The sequence below is a fragment of the Vespula pensylvanica genome, chromosome 22 (genome assembly GCF_014466175.1).
Source record: "Vespula pensylvanica isolate Volc-1 chromosome 22, ASM1446617v1, whole genome shotgun sequence".
In the NCBI taxonomy this organism is placed as follows: domain Eukaryota; kingdom Metazoa; phylum Arthropoda; class Insecta; order Hymenoptera; family Vespidae; genus Vespula; species Vespula pensylvanica.
Window position 1 is genome coordinate 3,143,388 of NC_057706.1, and position 12,921 is coordinate 3,156,308.

Sequence of the window (12,921 nt, forward strand, 5' to 3'; positions counted from 1 at the left end):
GCCCATATGAACGGCTCATGTAATTTCACGTTGGTAAAAAATTAAAAACGTCATAGTATTAACAAAATAAAAGGATAATCTAAAGTAAAGGTCGATAGATGAATTTTTTGAAAACAAAGAATAGAATCTTTTTTTAAAAAAAAATGTTTGAGGAACTTTCCGACGTAAATTAAAATAAAACATAGTAGTTCCAATACGAATTAGAAGTTTAATAATATATCTATTTAAGTATCTTCGATCGGTGAACAAAGCTAGAGCTTTTAGCTGAGATTTCTCTCTTTTCGTACTACGAGATTCGATTTAATGCAACTCCTTCCGTCGTTCGAAATGCACGACCAGCCATACAACGCGTTATGTGCACGAGGTGCAAGAGAAGTCACTCAATGAGTCCGACGACAGCTACATCACTGTCTTTAAGTGGGCTTCTTTCAGATCGGATAGAATAGAATAGGATAGAATAGGGTCGGAACGGGTCGGATCGGATCGGATCGGATCGCATTTTCAAGCGTCGATTCCCACAGAAACAAAAATGCGAGTCGTGAGCTTTTATTTCCTGGTGAGCTTTCTTTTTCTTTTCTTTCTTTTCTTTTTTCTTTTTTTTTTTCTTTTTTCTTTATTTCTTCTTCGAAAACGCAATTTCGGGAAAAGTATGAAAAGCAGAACCGATAACGTCGATATATTTCTAGGAAGTTGCGTTGGGTGAATTTTTAAAATAGCTGACTTCCAAAGAGTCTGTTAGATGACTGCATTATTTCAAGGTGTTTTCGCAGCAGCGTACGTGAGAGATGACGATGTATGGTCGAAGAAGAAGAAGAGGGAAAAAACAGAGAGAGAGAGATGTGAGAAGATTAGTTGATGAGAAAGAAAGAAAGAGAGGAAAGAGAGAGAGAGAGAGAGAGAGAGAGAGAGAGAGAGAGAGACAGAGAGAAAGAGAGAGAGAGAGAGAGATAGGGCTCGCTCTAAAATAATAAACTGATCTCGATGATGTGGTACTCTTAGACGAAATCAAATTACATGCTTCGTGATTTACATTATACAGGCACACAGTTTTAAAGAAAAAGTAAGTTTAAGTTCATCGACTTGTTATAAAAATTAGTTAGCAAAATAAAAAAAGAAGTAATGAAAAATCTTTTATTTAAGTTCCTTGTACGATAACTTGTATGTTTGATGTTACGCAAACGCAATTCAAGGGTCATAATAATAGAATTCTTCGATAAAAATTACATCGATATCAACTGGAAATTATATTAAAGGTAAGTACTATACTTGGACACGATTGGTCCGCATTGCGCATGTGCCTGAAGAGCGCCGTACGGACATTACTAACGAATCGTTTTAGCGGTAGCGATAAATCTCTGCTTTTCATTACTAATTTTTGTCGGAAGAATCTTTTTACTGTTACGTTAATATTTGCTAATGGAGCAAATACTATTGAAGCTTCTCGTAGCCGATAACGCTACTATACAAGAGGTATGAATAAATCAGTTGACAAGATGTCAATTAACTTTAATATAATTAGAAACACTGTAAAAACACGTGTTAATTTGTAAGTAGGTAATTTTCTAAGATTTATCATATGTTGACATTAATTTCTTATTTTTAAAAACATTTTTCTTGTTGTATAAAACATTTGCAAAGTAAAAGTTGTCTAATTTCTCCATGAAAAAATTCTTTCCTCGATGTACTTAACCTTTTCTTTCTTACACTATAAATTATATTCTAATAAGTATCATATAGGTATTCTTGTAAAGTATCTCCTATTGAAAATAACCGTTCTCAAAAGGAATTATATATTCTATAGATCATCCTAAGGAATACTGATAACATAAAATATCTATTTCTCATACCTTAAATTTCTTATATATAGGGCACTGCAGAACTTCGAAAAGCGTTCAAGAAACCTGAAAGTACACCTGCTTTGTGCCAACTCGTTGTATCTTCTGCAAATCCACAAGTGTGTAATATTGTATTTTTGTTTATTGAAAATGTACTGTCACATTTATATATTTTACAAATATCATATATAACAAATATCTTTAGATCAGGCAATATGCAGCGGTTTTACTTAGAAAACGTTATAACAAAGGAAAACATTGGACAGAATTACCAGAAAACATACGTACTGATTTTAAAACAATGATCTTACCAGTAAGTATATATCATTATTTTTCATTAAAAATTATATTGCATATTTAATTAAGTACAGAATATTTGTTCAATTTTCGATTATTCTTTTACTTAGGCATTATGCAACGAACCAGAAAAGTTTGTAAAAAATGCTATAGTTCAATTAATAGGTACCATAGTTAAACACGAACTACCTAATAACGATTGGCCAGAAGTCTTACGGTTTGTGCAACAATTAGTTACAAGTGAAAATACATTTGACAAAGAGGTAATCACCGTTTTCTTGGTGTTTAATAAATTCAGTGCTTAATAAACTTTTTATCGATGAAAGACATTTAATTACAGTTAGGTATGTATACATTGGCCACTATGACAGAGATAGCACCAAGTGCATATTTCGTTTATGCAGAATCAGTTGTCATTCTTCTTTCTCAGACGCTAAATAGTCTTCAAGAGTTAGGAAATCCTATTGCATATTATGTTATACAAACATTACAAAATTTAATTCCTTTGGTTGAAGGTAATCAGAATGTACGTACACAATAGATTTATATGTTACTGTATATATTGTATTGCATAGACATTCGAATCTCTTACTATACTGACAATTAATTGTGCTCTTAGATAATAAATATTTATCAACGTATGATGATACAAATAATGGCAGCAATACTAGCTTTAGCAGAAGTTGACGAAGATAAAGCTACAACATGTTTTGAATTATTAGATGAATTATGCGAAAATGAAATTACCGTGATAGCGCCACATGTGAAGGCACTTATTAATCTGTGCCTTGCCATCATCAATAACAAATCTTTATCCGATCCTCTTCGAGTTAAAGCAATTAGCTTTATTGGCTGGCTTGCAAGAACCAAAAAAAAGGCCCTTGTTAAACACAAATTGGTTGAATCGATTATTAGTAAGAACGAATTCGTATATATTTGTATATCCAATTTTTTCCTTTTATATTACACTAAACCAGCATTTATTTATAGATACATTGTTTGCACTTATGTCGTCTCGTCCTGATGATGATAATGAGGAAGTTTATTTCAGTGGAGAGAATGAAGATAATACACCTATTACTTGTGCAACTCAAACATTGGATACATTAGCTTTGCATTTACCTCCTGAAAAACTAATTCCACATTTGGTATGATATACAAAAATTTTCATAAAGTTTTATACAAAATCTTCATTTAAATATAAAGATTATAAGTAAAAATGTAACTATTTTTCTACTCTTATAGTTAAAGCATATTGAACCAAGTCTTCAAGGTTCTGATATTTATGCAAAAAAATCATCATATTTAGTTATGGCAGTACTTGCTGAAGGTTGTTCTGAGCATATTCGAACCAAGTATCTAGAATCTTTTTTGCGTTGCATTTGTCAAGGAATTACCGATGCTGCACCTGTCGTACGAAATGCTGCTCTTTTTGCGCTTGGTCAATTTTCTGAACATTTACAACCAGATATATCTCAATATTCGTCTGAATTACTTCCACTTCTATTCGAGTATCTTGGTCAAGTATGTGCTCTTATCAGACAAGAGAAAAAAGAACCGCCATCGATCGATCGAATGTTTTACGCTCTTGAAATGTTTTGTGAAAATTTAAATGAAAGTTTATTACCATATTTACCTACTTTGATGGAAAGGCTTTTTGAAATTTTAAGCGCAGAAACTTCGGTACATGTAAAAGAATTATCACTTAGTGCCATTGGCTCAGCAGCTTATGCTAGTAAGGAACATATGTTGCCTTATTTTGAAAAAATTATTTCTATTCTTAACGGTTACCTTACGGAAAAACAAACAGATGAAACTATGTGTCTTCAAATTCAAGCTGTTGGTTGGTTTAAAAATCATATTACGTAAATCTTAATGTGCATATAAATTATTGCAGATATTATAATATAATATGTAGCACACATATTTAAATTACAGATACTCTTGGAGTAATTGCTAGAACAATAGGGGATGAGCATTTTGCTCCGCTTGCTACTAGATCTCTAGAATTTGGATTGAAATTATTAAAGGAAACCGAAGACCCTGATTTGCGAAAATCTATTTATGGCTTATTTGCTTCGATCAGCACAGTTATGAAAAAAGAAATAGCTATGGCATTGCCTCAAATTGTTGAGTATGCGATAAACAGTATACAAAGTTCTGAAGGTATAGTGGTAAGTATTCGACGTATGCATCAAAAATGTTTGAGTTTATCATTCAGTATCGAATGCTTTTCGCAGCCTCACTTTAAAGAAGATGAAACAACTGCTTTTCCGATATATGAAGATCTTAGCGATGAAAATGATGATGAAGAAGATATAGAAAATACAGATAATGAAGAAGACGGAGATGATGACGATGTAGCAGGTTACAGTGTAGAAAATGCTTATATCGAAGAAAAAGAAGAGGCAATCATGGCACTCAAAGAGATTGCGCAATATACAGAGTAAGGTTTTGATATCTTATATTATTACATCGTTTTCTAAATTTATTTAAAAATTCAATAATTTAAATTCTTTCATTAATATACAATATTTAACGAATTTATAAAAACATGCCATTTCAAAAGATTAAAATTTCTGTTGCTACAGGGAAGCATTTTTACCATATCTTGAGAAATCATTCGAAGAGGTCTTTAAATTAATTAACTATCCCCAAGAAGATATTCGAAAGGCAGCTATAGAGGCTTTGTTGCAATTTTGTATCAACTTTTCCAAAATTAATTCTAATGAAGGCAGACAGTCATTATTTAAGGCTCTGTCAGTTTTTGTTCCAAAACTATCAGAATTGATTAGGTTAGACGATGAGAGAACGGTAGCTATAAGTGGGTTGGATGCATATTCAGAGCTACTTAAAGAAATAAAATCTGATGTTGTTATTGGCGAAGGTCATAAATATGCTATTATGAATTGCATAACAGATGTTATGTCAGGTATAATGGATTTTATAAATGTAGTGTTTTGTAATGTATTGCTTTTAGAACTATAATATGATGTCATTTTTATCATTTTTATTTCTAAAGGTAAGACTAAATGTCAAGATCAAGAAGAAGGAGAGGGTGTAGAGATTGAGGCAGAACAAGACGAACTCTTAGTCGAATGTGCAGGTGATGTACTTTCGAATCTTGGAAAAGCCATTTCTTCTGAAGACTTTGCTCTTTACTTTCAAGTAGTTTTACCAATGCTTATAGAAAGATCGGTGAGTCTCTGTTGCATGTTTTGTTATAATTTTTAATTAATTTAATATAATTTAACTTTCTTTTCCTATAGAAAAAAAACAAATCCGATGCACAAAGATCTTTTGCAGTTGGTATGATTTCCGAATGTTTTTCTGGACTTGAACATGCTGTAGCCGCTTTTGTACCGCAACTTCTTCCTACTTTTTTTAAGTTTACTAATGACTCTAATGCTGACGTTCGTAATAATGCAATATTTGGAATCGGTGAACTTGCCTTCCATGGTAAAGAAGCTGTTTATTCGTATCCTTTTAATAAAGTTTGTTCTTTACATTTTATTATTATTATACCGTTATATCTATCTATATATATATATATATATACTCCTTATTATCAATATCATAGTCACTATCCTGACATTTTACAAGTCTTATCAAGTGCTATTGCTAAAGAATCGCACGTAGGTGCTCGAGATAACATTCTAGGTGCAATAGCACGCTTAATTATTGTGAACTATGGAATTTTGCCATTGGACCAAGTTTTTCCAGTGTTTGTCAATCAATTACCATTGAAAGAAGATTTTCAAGAAAATAAGGCTGTTTTTAGAAGTATTTTAACCTTATATCAGGCTGGTCATAACATATTACAATCTCACATGCGTGCATTACTTCAAGTTGCAATCAGCGTTTTGCAAGAAGGAAAAACTACCGACGATGGTACATTTTAATAATTTATTATATTATTATAGGATAATAAATAATAATTTAGTGATATTAATAAAATTAATAAAATCATAGTCCTAGACTATTAATAAATAGAACTCACATAACTGTTAATTGTAGTATTATTACTTCTCATTAATAATTATCGTTATTTTTCTTTTAAACAGAAGCAAGAAACCTTGTAATGGAGTTTGTGCGATCTGCGCAACGAGATTTCCCGAACGATTGGAATTCTGTCTACACCGAATTACCACCAGAAATAGCTACAAATATTCAACAGATGTTTTCCTAAGTTATATTTTAATTACATTCAAATCTTCACTTGTTTAACATAAACTTCAAATATTATGCACGAAATATACACTTTATTTTCGTAAATTAGTATCGTTCTAAGAATTAGACACAGTGTTTCCAAATATCTTCAATTTACATTTGCGATCATTGTGACTTATTTATCTTATAAATTCATTATTAGAACAATCACGAGACGAATATGACTATGGATAATAGTAATATAGCCTTTTTTCTTTTTCTTTTTTAAGTCCACATGTTACTATTGCATTATCGATACAATATAGAGAATAACATTGAAATATTTTGTATCTTAAAGAGAAATATTATATTATATCTGTCAAATGTCAATTTCGGCATTGAGTAATATCGTTTATTTGTTTTTCTATCTTCCGAAGTAAAGGTGCTATTACTCTAAGATAAAATTGACATATAAAATGAATCAAATGAAACATTTCAATAAACGTATATTGTGAGAGCACGAATGTTAGAGGCGTTATTACGATATATTTTACATTATATTTGTCTATAATCAAAACATATTCAATATAGAGAGCAGTACTCTATCACGTAAACGTATAAATACACACACGTACACATACATAACAAACATACGTACACATAATACTCATAAATGTATAACTCGACGAATAAAAACGTTAGATTGGGTGCTTGTTATAAATTTAATTGTCCGTTTTCATACAAGATTTTATGATTTGCTACTTGAAGAAATTATTCACAGGACTACTTCAAAAGGAATCGTATTTGTGTACGTATATATATACTTACACGTATCACATGGATATATACATATACAAATTTGAGATGCTATCGATTTTTTATCATCATACAGATAACCCGTTCTCTTCAGTTGATTCTTCGAAGTCATACAGAGATCATTTGCCTTTGACGTTAATAAAAAAGCTCGTAAAAAAGTGTTCGATACTATGTTATTTGCCTCAGTGTTAAATAAATTTCATCACGATTATCATACATTACATTCATTAATCACATGAGTTTGAAGTGAACGTAAATAAATGGACAGAATATATATGTTCGATCTTAAGATCGAGCAAAAAGTGTTGAAGGACGATCTATTACAAAGGATTCCTACTTTACCGACGAAGATAATCGATCGTGTCGTATCGCGATGACAATGATCGAAAAAAAAGAATTTCAAAGGATCGTTCTAAGAAATAATATAGAACGTTCATCGTTTCTATAGAAAGAGAAAGAAAGAGAAAAAAATAATGAAAAACTTCATCATATCGTATCAATCGAATCGATATCAAAGTTGTTCGTCGACGAGATTAGTCATCGCGGTGAGCACGCGTCCTTGAAAATTCCGGCATGACTCGAATGAAAAAGACGTCGCGTCGTAGGTGTACGTCGAGGACGATGAGAAATATAACAAGGAAAGGAAGGACAAGGAGCAACGTACGTTAGTCGATTTATTTAAATTCAATAACAAAGTTTTCCTTTTTTCTACGTTACTGAAATGTTACAAACGATTATATAATATTTCGACGAAAATATAATTTTTAATCGTACGTCGCAGTGTTCCGTTAAGAAGAAAAAGAAAAGATAATCATAACAGAAATTTAATACTATTTAAATTTGCGATTAATTATTTTACGAAGGAAAAAATATACAAAAAGGAAGAATTTCTACATTGTCATCATCACGATTATTTATTATTACTTTAATTATCGTTATGATATGATACGAACGATGTGATAACTACGCCATAGTCTATAATTATATTACGTAGTTTCTAAACGTTTGGAACACCGTTAGAAAAAAAAGAAAGAAGCTTTAAGAAACAATATCGTCGACGTTCCATAAACAAGTAATATATAGATTTCTTTCGATTTTAAAATCGAATTTATTACCTTTGGAAGAATCTTAAAAGTATATATTATGTCCATTAACTGTCAAACTCGTCATAAATCATGTACACATTTAATTACACGAAGGAAAAAAAAGAACATAGAATATATTATGCAAATCCTTGCAAGTTATGCAAAACATTTCGGGTTTCATCTGAAATCCAAACATTTTTTTTAAGTGAGAATCAATAAAGAAATGAAATAATTTCGATTCGAACGGGATGAATTATTTAATAAATATAAAAATAGAAAACGATTGGATACGAGTTAGAAAAAAGGAATAGTAAAGGAGATTCTAATGTGATAATATTATTGATGATTAACATGATAGAGAAAAAGAAAAGGTACATTCACTTCTAACTTCTAAACGAATCGACGGACAACGTACAATACATACGATCATCGGACCCCGTTAGCTGGGGGCGTTCCTTCGGTTCACACCTGTCGGACTTGTAGAGGCCACCGCTCTAACAAGATATCGAGCTCACACATATCCCAATGGAAAGTTTCGTTTCGATGAGAACGCTTAGTCGGCCGTTCGGGATAGTCCGGAACGCCACGCGACGGTTCGGTTGCGTTTCGGCGGCATCGTTCGTCGATCATCGTCATTCCGGTTAGTACAATTTCTTCACGTCGTACATTTTATTCGATTTAAACGATTAAGGAAAGAGGTACCGTGCTATTAATCAATCGTTTTCCTAAAATAAAAACATTAATTAATAATAATCTCTAAAGCGAAAATGAAAATTATGGTAGACGTTGGTGTAAAAATTTCGAAAATTTTCAACCTGTATGCTAGAGAAATAGTTTCTTTGTTATCATTTTTTTTCTTTTTTTTTTCGTTGACGTTCACAATGTATGATTCTTCCAATCGGGGCTCGGCAAAACTAATGCAACACGTGTCACTTCGTCGTCAGAAAGTGGAACGCCGAGGAATCGATCGATCCTTTAAAAATCTAACTCGTACTTTGACCATTTAATCCTAACGCGATTAATAAGTATATTTCTAACATTTCTTCGAGGTTACGATAAACGTATCGAAGCCGGTGATAATACATACTTACATCTATCGTGTATAAGTTACCACGAACAGATTTATATACACGTATATATATATATATATATATATATATATATATATATAATGTGTGTATGGATATGTGTATATATATATATACTCACGCTTTCCTTTTCTTCGTATATTTACCTACTCTCTTTTTTTCTTCATCTACATGACGCAAATAGACTCGCTCGAAACGTATTTATCTATCTCGGTGTATATAAAGTAGCTATGTTCGAAGAGAGAACGATCTATATTTCTTTTTTTTCAGCCAAATAGGAAGTCTACTTTTGGCGTGTAAAAGGGGACCGGAAAGATACCGGATAGCATTATTCGTATTCTATCGTCCGCATACGAAGAAGGAACGCGAGCAGGATGTAATAAGGATATCCGCATTGATCGAAAGCTTAGCAAAGTAATCGTGTAATTTTTCGAATGTTTTAATCACACGCCAATTATATATATATATATATATATATATATATATATATATATATATATACAAGCATACATACGCGAGTGTAATACGCGTATATGTATATAGGCAGGCGTAAACCAATTTGGAAGAAAAAAGCAATTGATTTTTAATTCTGTTTGCTTCGACGATTAATTATTTTTCTTCGAAGACACGTACTTCATACGTATAAAGCTCATATCGGTGCAAAATTAAAATACGAAATGAACGTTATGAACGTCTGATGAAATACACAGTAAAGATACGGAATACAAAATCAAATGAAACAGTCATCGGAAGGAGACACGCACGTACCGCGAATTACAGAGGCGAGAATGCTCGGGGAGAAAGTGTGACTTTCGTCGAGATAGAAGGACACCGATAAGCTTCGTTCGAAAGTAACTAAAGGAAGAAAAGAGGAAAGGAAGATATCGAGGAAAAAATATATATACATATATTTTCCGCCACGAGTCGTACTTGAGACGAGGAATGTACGAAAAAACGAGATGTCGTTTTCCGTGAAAAATAAAAGTTTTTTAGTGACTTAATACTTCGAATTCATCGTGAATGGATGCGTCGAGATTGCACGGAGAACGACCATAAATCGTCCTCTGAAAGAAAATATTAAAGAAGTGCATCTTGATAGTATTCGCGAAAAAAAAGAAAAATAAATAAATAAATAAATAAATAAAAACTGTTGCTCTTCGAACTGTTCATATTGTAATAAATGAAGAAATGATGTAGTGTGCATGTTACATGCTATCAAGATCTGACATAGTATATCTATTTGTTAATAAGTTATAAATATTAATGAATTAGACTGATAAAAAAAAAAGTAAATGTAAAGCACGATTTGAAAGGTGAAAGAAAGAAAAAAAAGAAAGAAAAAAAGAGACACTTAGAACGTAAAAGGATCAATCGAGGAGAAGAGATAAGGAGAAGAAAAAAATCGAAATTATTAATTTGCGGAGGGCGTAAAGGTGTTTTACCAAAGAGTTTTATCGTACCAACACATTCGCTCTAACGTATAGGGGAGCTTGAAAGCTCTGGTAAAAGGGCGCAACTCCTCGAGTGGCCCATTTCCCGTTATCGTGATAAACTCTTTGACAATCGGTTCGGTGCTCGGCAAAAACTGGGGTGAATCAGTTGCTTCGCGGTACTCAAGCGCGATGAATGGAGCAATTGCGACGCCGTCGCCGTTGTCATCGGCGTCGTCGTCGTCGTCGTCGTCATCGTCGTCATTGTCATCGTCGTCGTCGTCGTCGCCGTTGTCACCCTTCTCCTTTTTTTCCTCCACCACCTTCTTTTTATCCTTCTCCTTCTCTTCTTTTTTCTCCTCCTTCTCCTCCTCTTTCTCCTCCTTCTCTTCCTCCTCCTCCTCCGCCGCCACCACCATCTCACTATTATCGTCGTCTTCCGGCTGATCGCAAGAGCGCCTATACGAGGAATAATAAAATGGACGTGGAACTGGTCACGCGAGCATCCTTGACCTCCCTTCAAAATGTAGACGACGGCCGTGTCGTCTCGCCCAACAGCCTCGACGAATGGACTTGGTCCAGTTTAAGAGTGAGTCCGATTCAAATACGATCGATACGATCGATTTTCGAAAACTTTTTTTTAATCTTTACTGCTTCTCGATTACAAATCATTTCTCGAGACGACCTTAATGCGATAAGAATTACGAGAATTTTAGTGTTACGCGTATGATGTCAAATGTGGCTCTGATCCCACCGCTCTCTACTTCCATACCCCCACTCTGTTTTGATTAAATAATTTTTTGTTTATATCTGCGTATCACGTACTCTAAATAGTCAACAGTTTGCGACTTAATGTCGCGAAGTATCGCTCGACGTAAAACCGGGCATCGATTACCTCGAATTACATTCGGTATGATCTTTTACCTATCTATTCGTGTATACTATATTATTTTTTTCGGCTTAACGAAAGTAATAATAATAATGTAAATATCATTTCGATAAATAATGAGATTGACTTGCCGAGAGGATTTGAATCATGGTTTGGCCCATAGATCGCTTATCGCTTTCATCGATTCTTCTTAACCATTTAATCGATAAACGAAAAGAAATCGAGATATCTCAGCTTACTTGCTCCAATAAGAACGTTACGTTCACGCATATGGAACATACGTCTGGTAGCCGGAAGTCATATCGCATTTTTGTCTCCCTTTTCTTTTCTTTTCGTAATCGAGCTTAACACAAAAAAATTTCTTCTCGAAGAAGACGCGATCGCGCACACGCACACACGTTGTTTACTTCGCCTATCGGATTCGCGTATCAGTAAACGCGCATTCGATAACTCGATCAACGCAAGATGATACACGATCGGTTACGGTACTCTTTTTTCTCTTTCTTTTTTCTTTTTTCTTTTTCTTCTTCATTTCTTACCTCTTCATTATCAACCTGTTACTGACTTAGTTGATAGAATGGAAAAGGGACATTCTCTACCTTATGTGTGTGTGTGTGTGTGTGTGTGTGTGTGTGTGTGTGTGTGTGTGTGTGTGTGTGTGTGTGTGTGTGTGTGTGTGTGTGTGTGTGTATGGTAGAATTTAATTGTTTCGAGAAGTGTTAACATGAGATAAGTTGGTTTTTTTTAAATAGATCGTCAAACGATTCAATCATAGATAGATAAATGAAATTCAACGATAATATGATCCCGTTTAATACTTTTTTTTTCCTTTTATCGATTATTTCTTTCACCTCATATTTTTTTCTTTTCCTCATAAATATTTTCATCTATAGCAATCACATTTCTCATGCTACTGTCATGCTACTTTTTTACGAATCGATATGTCTGTTTATTGTTTTCGAACTTTATGAAAAAAAAACACAAGAAAAAAAGAAAATGTGTGTACAATCGAAAGTATATTATCAATTCTAGTTATTATAGATAGTAGTCATAGATACATGCAGTTAAAAGCTACAAACATTTTCAATTGATTTATTACACAATTCATTATATTATCTAGTTGGTTTCTTCGAAACGAATTTTTTTCTCTTCTTAATACTAGCAGCTACATTTATCATAATTCATATTAATATGAAAGAAACAAGTCATTTTATTTTTGTATAAGATTTTATATTTTGGAAAATCGAAAAAACGGTGCTCAAGAAAGAAACCAGAGATAGAGAGATAGAGATAGAAAGAGAGAGAGAGAGAGAGAGAGAGAGAGAGAGAGAG

The 12,921-nt window shown here is 33.0% G+C and overlaps 2 protein-coding genes across 10 annotated transcripts in view; both read left to right on the plus strand.

Moving 5' to 3' along the window:
- The first annotated feature begins 1,303 nt into the window (after positions 1 to 1,303).
- LOC122636412 (importin-4-like) lies at positions 1,304 to 7,007 on the plus strand. 2 transcript variants are annotated; one of them, XM_043827594.1, is made up of 15 exons: positions 1,307 to 1,470; positions 1,868 to 1,954; positions 2,041 to 2,148; positions 2,243 to 2,395; positions 2,473 to 2,658; positions 2,752 to 3,046; positions 3,123 to 3,280; positions 3,378 to 3,975; positions 4,071 to 4,306; positions 4,373 to 4,578; positions 4,724 to 5,064; positions 5,155 to 5,330; positions 5,402 to 5,610; positions 5,713 to 6,023; positions 6,197 to 7,007. In XM_043827594.1, the coding sequence occupies exons 1-15, from the start codon at positions 1,417 to 1,419 to the stop codon at positions 6,319 to 6,321; spliced, it is 3,243 nt and encodes a 1,080-aa protein (XP_043683529.1). In that variant the 5' UTR covers positions 1,307 to 1,416; the 3' UTR covers positions 6,322 to 7,007. The 2 variants fall into 2 exon arrangements, with proteins under 2 accessions (XP_043683530.1, XP_043683529.1); XM_043827595.1 differs by lacking the exons at positions 5,713 to 6,023; positions 6,197 to 7,007 and having other exon boundaries at positions 1,304 to 1,470; positions 5,155 to 5,334; positions 5,402 to 5,604.
- A 1,471-nt stretch (positions 7,008 to 8,478) lies between these two features.
- The window catches only part of LOC122636411 (adenylate cyclase type 2-like), a 12,736-nt gene continuing 8,293 nt past the window's right edge, over positions 8,479 to 12,921 (plus strand). For 4 of the 8 annotated variants that reach the window (XR_006328937.1, XR_006328938.1, XR_006328939.1 and 1 more), the window contains exons 1-3: positions 8,506 to 8,822; positions 9,541 to 9,684; positions 9,814 to 11,289. Coding sequence is in view for 3 of the 8 variants with exons in the window: in XM_043827593.1 (XP_043683528.1) it covers positions 10,897 to 11,289 (393 nt within the window). In the remaining 5 variants the exon portion in view is untranslated. The other 4 variants (XR_006328940.1, XM_043827589.1, XM_043827588.1 and 1 more) reach the window with 3 other exon arrangements.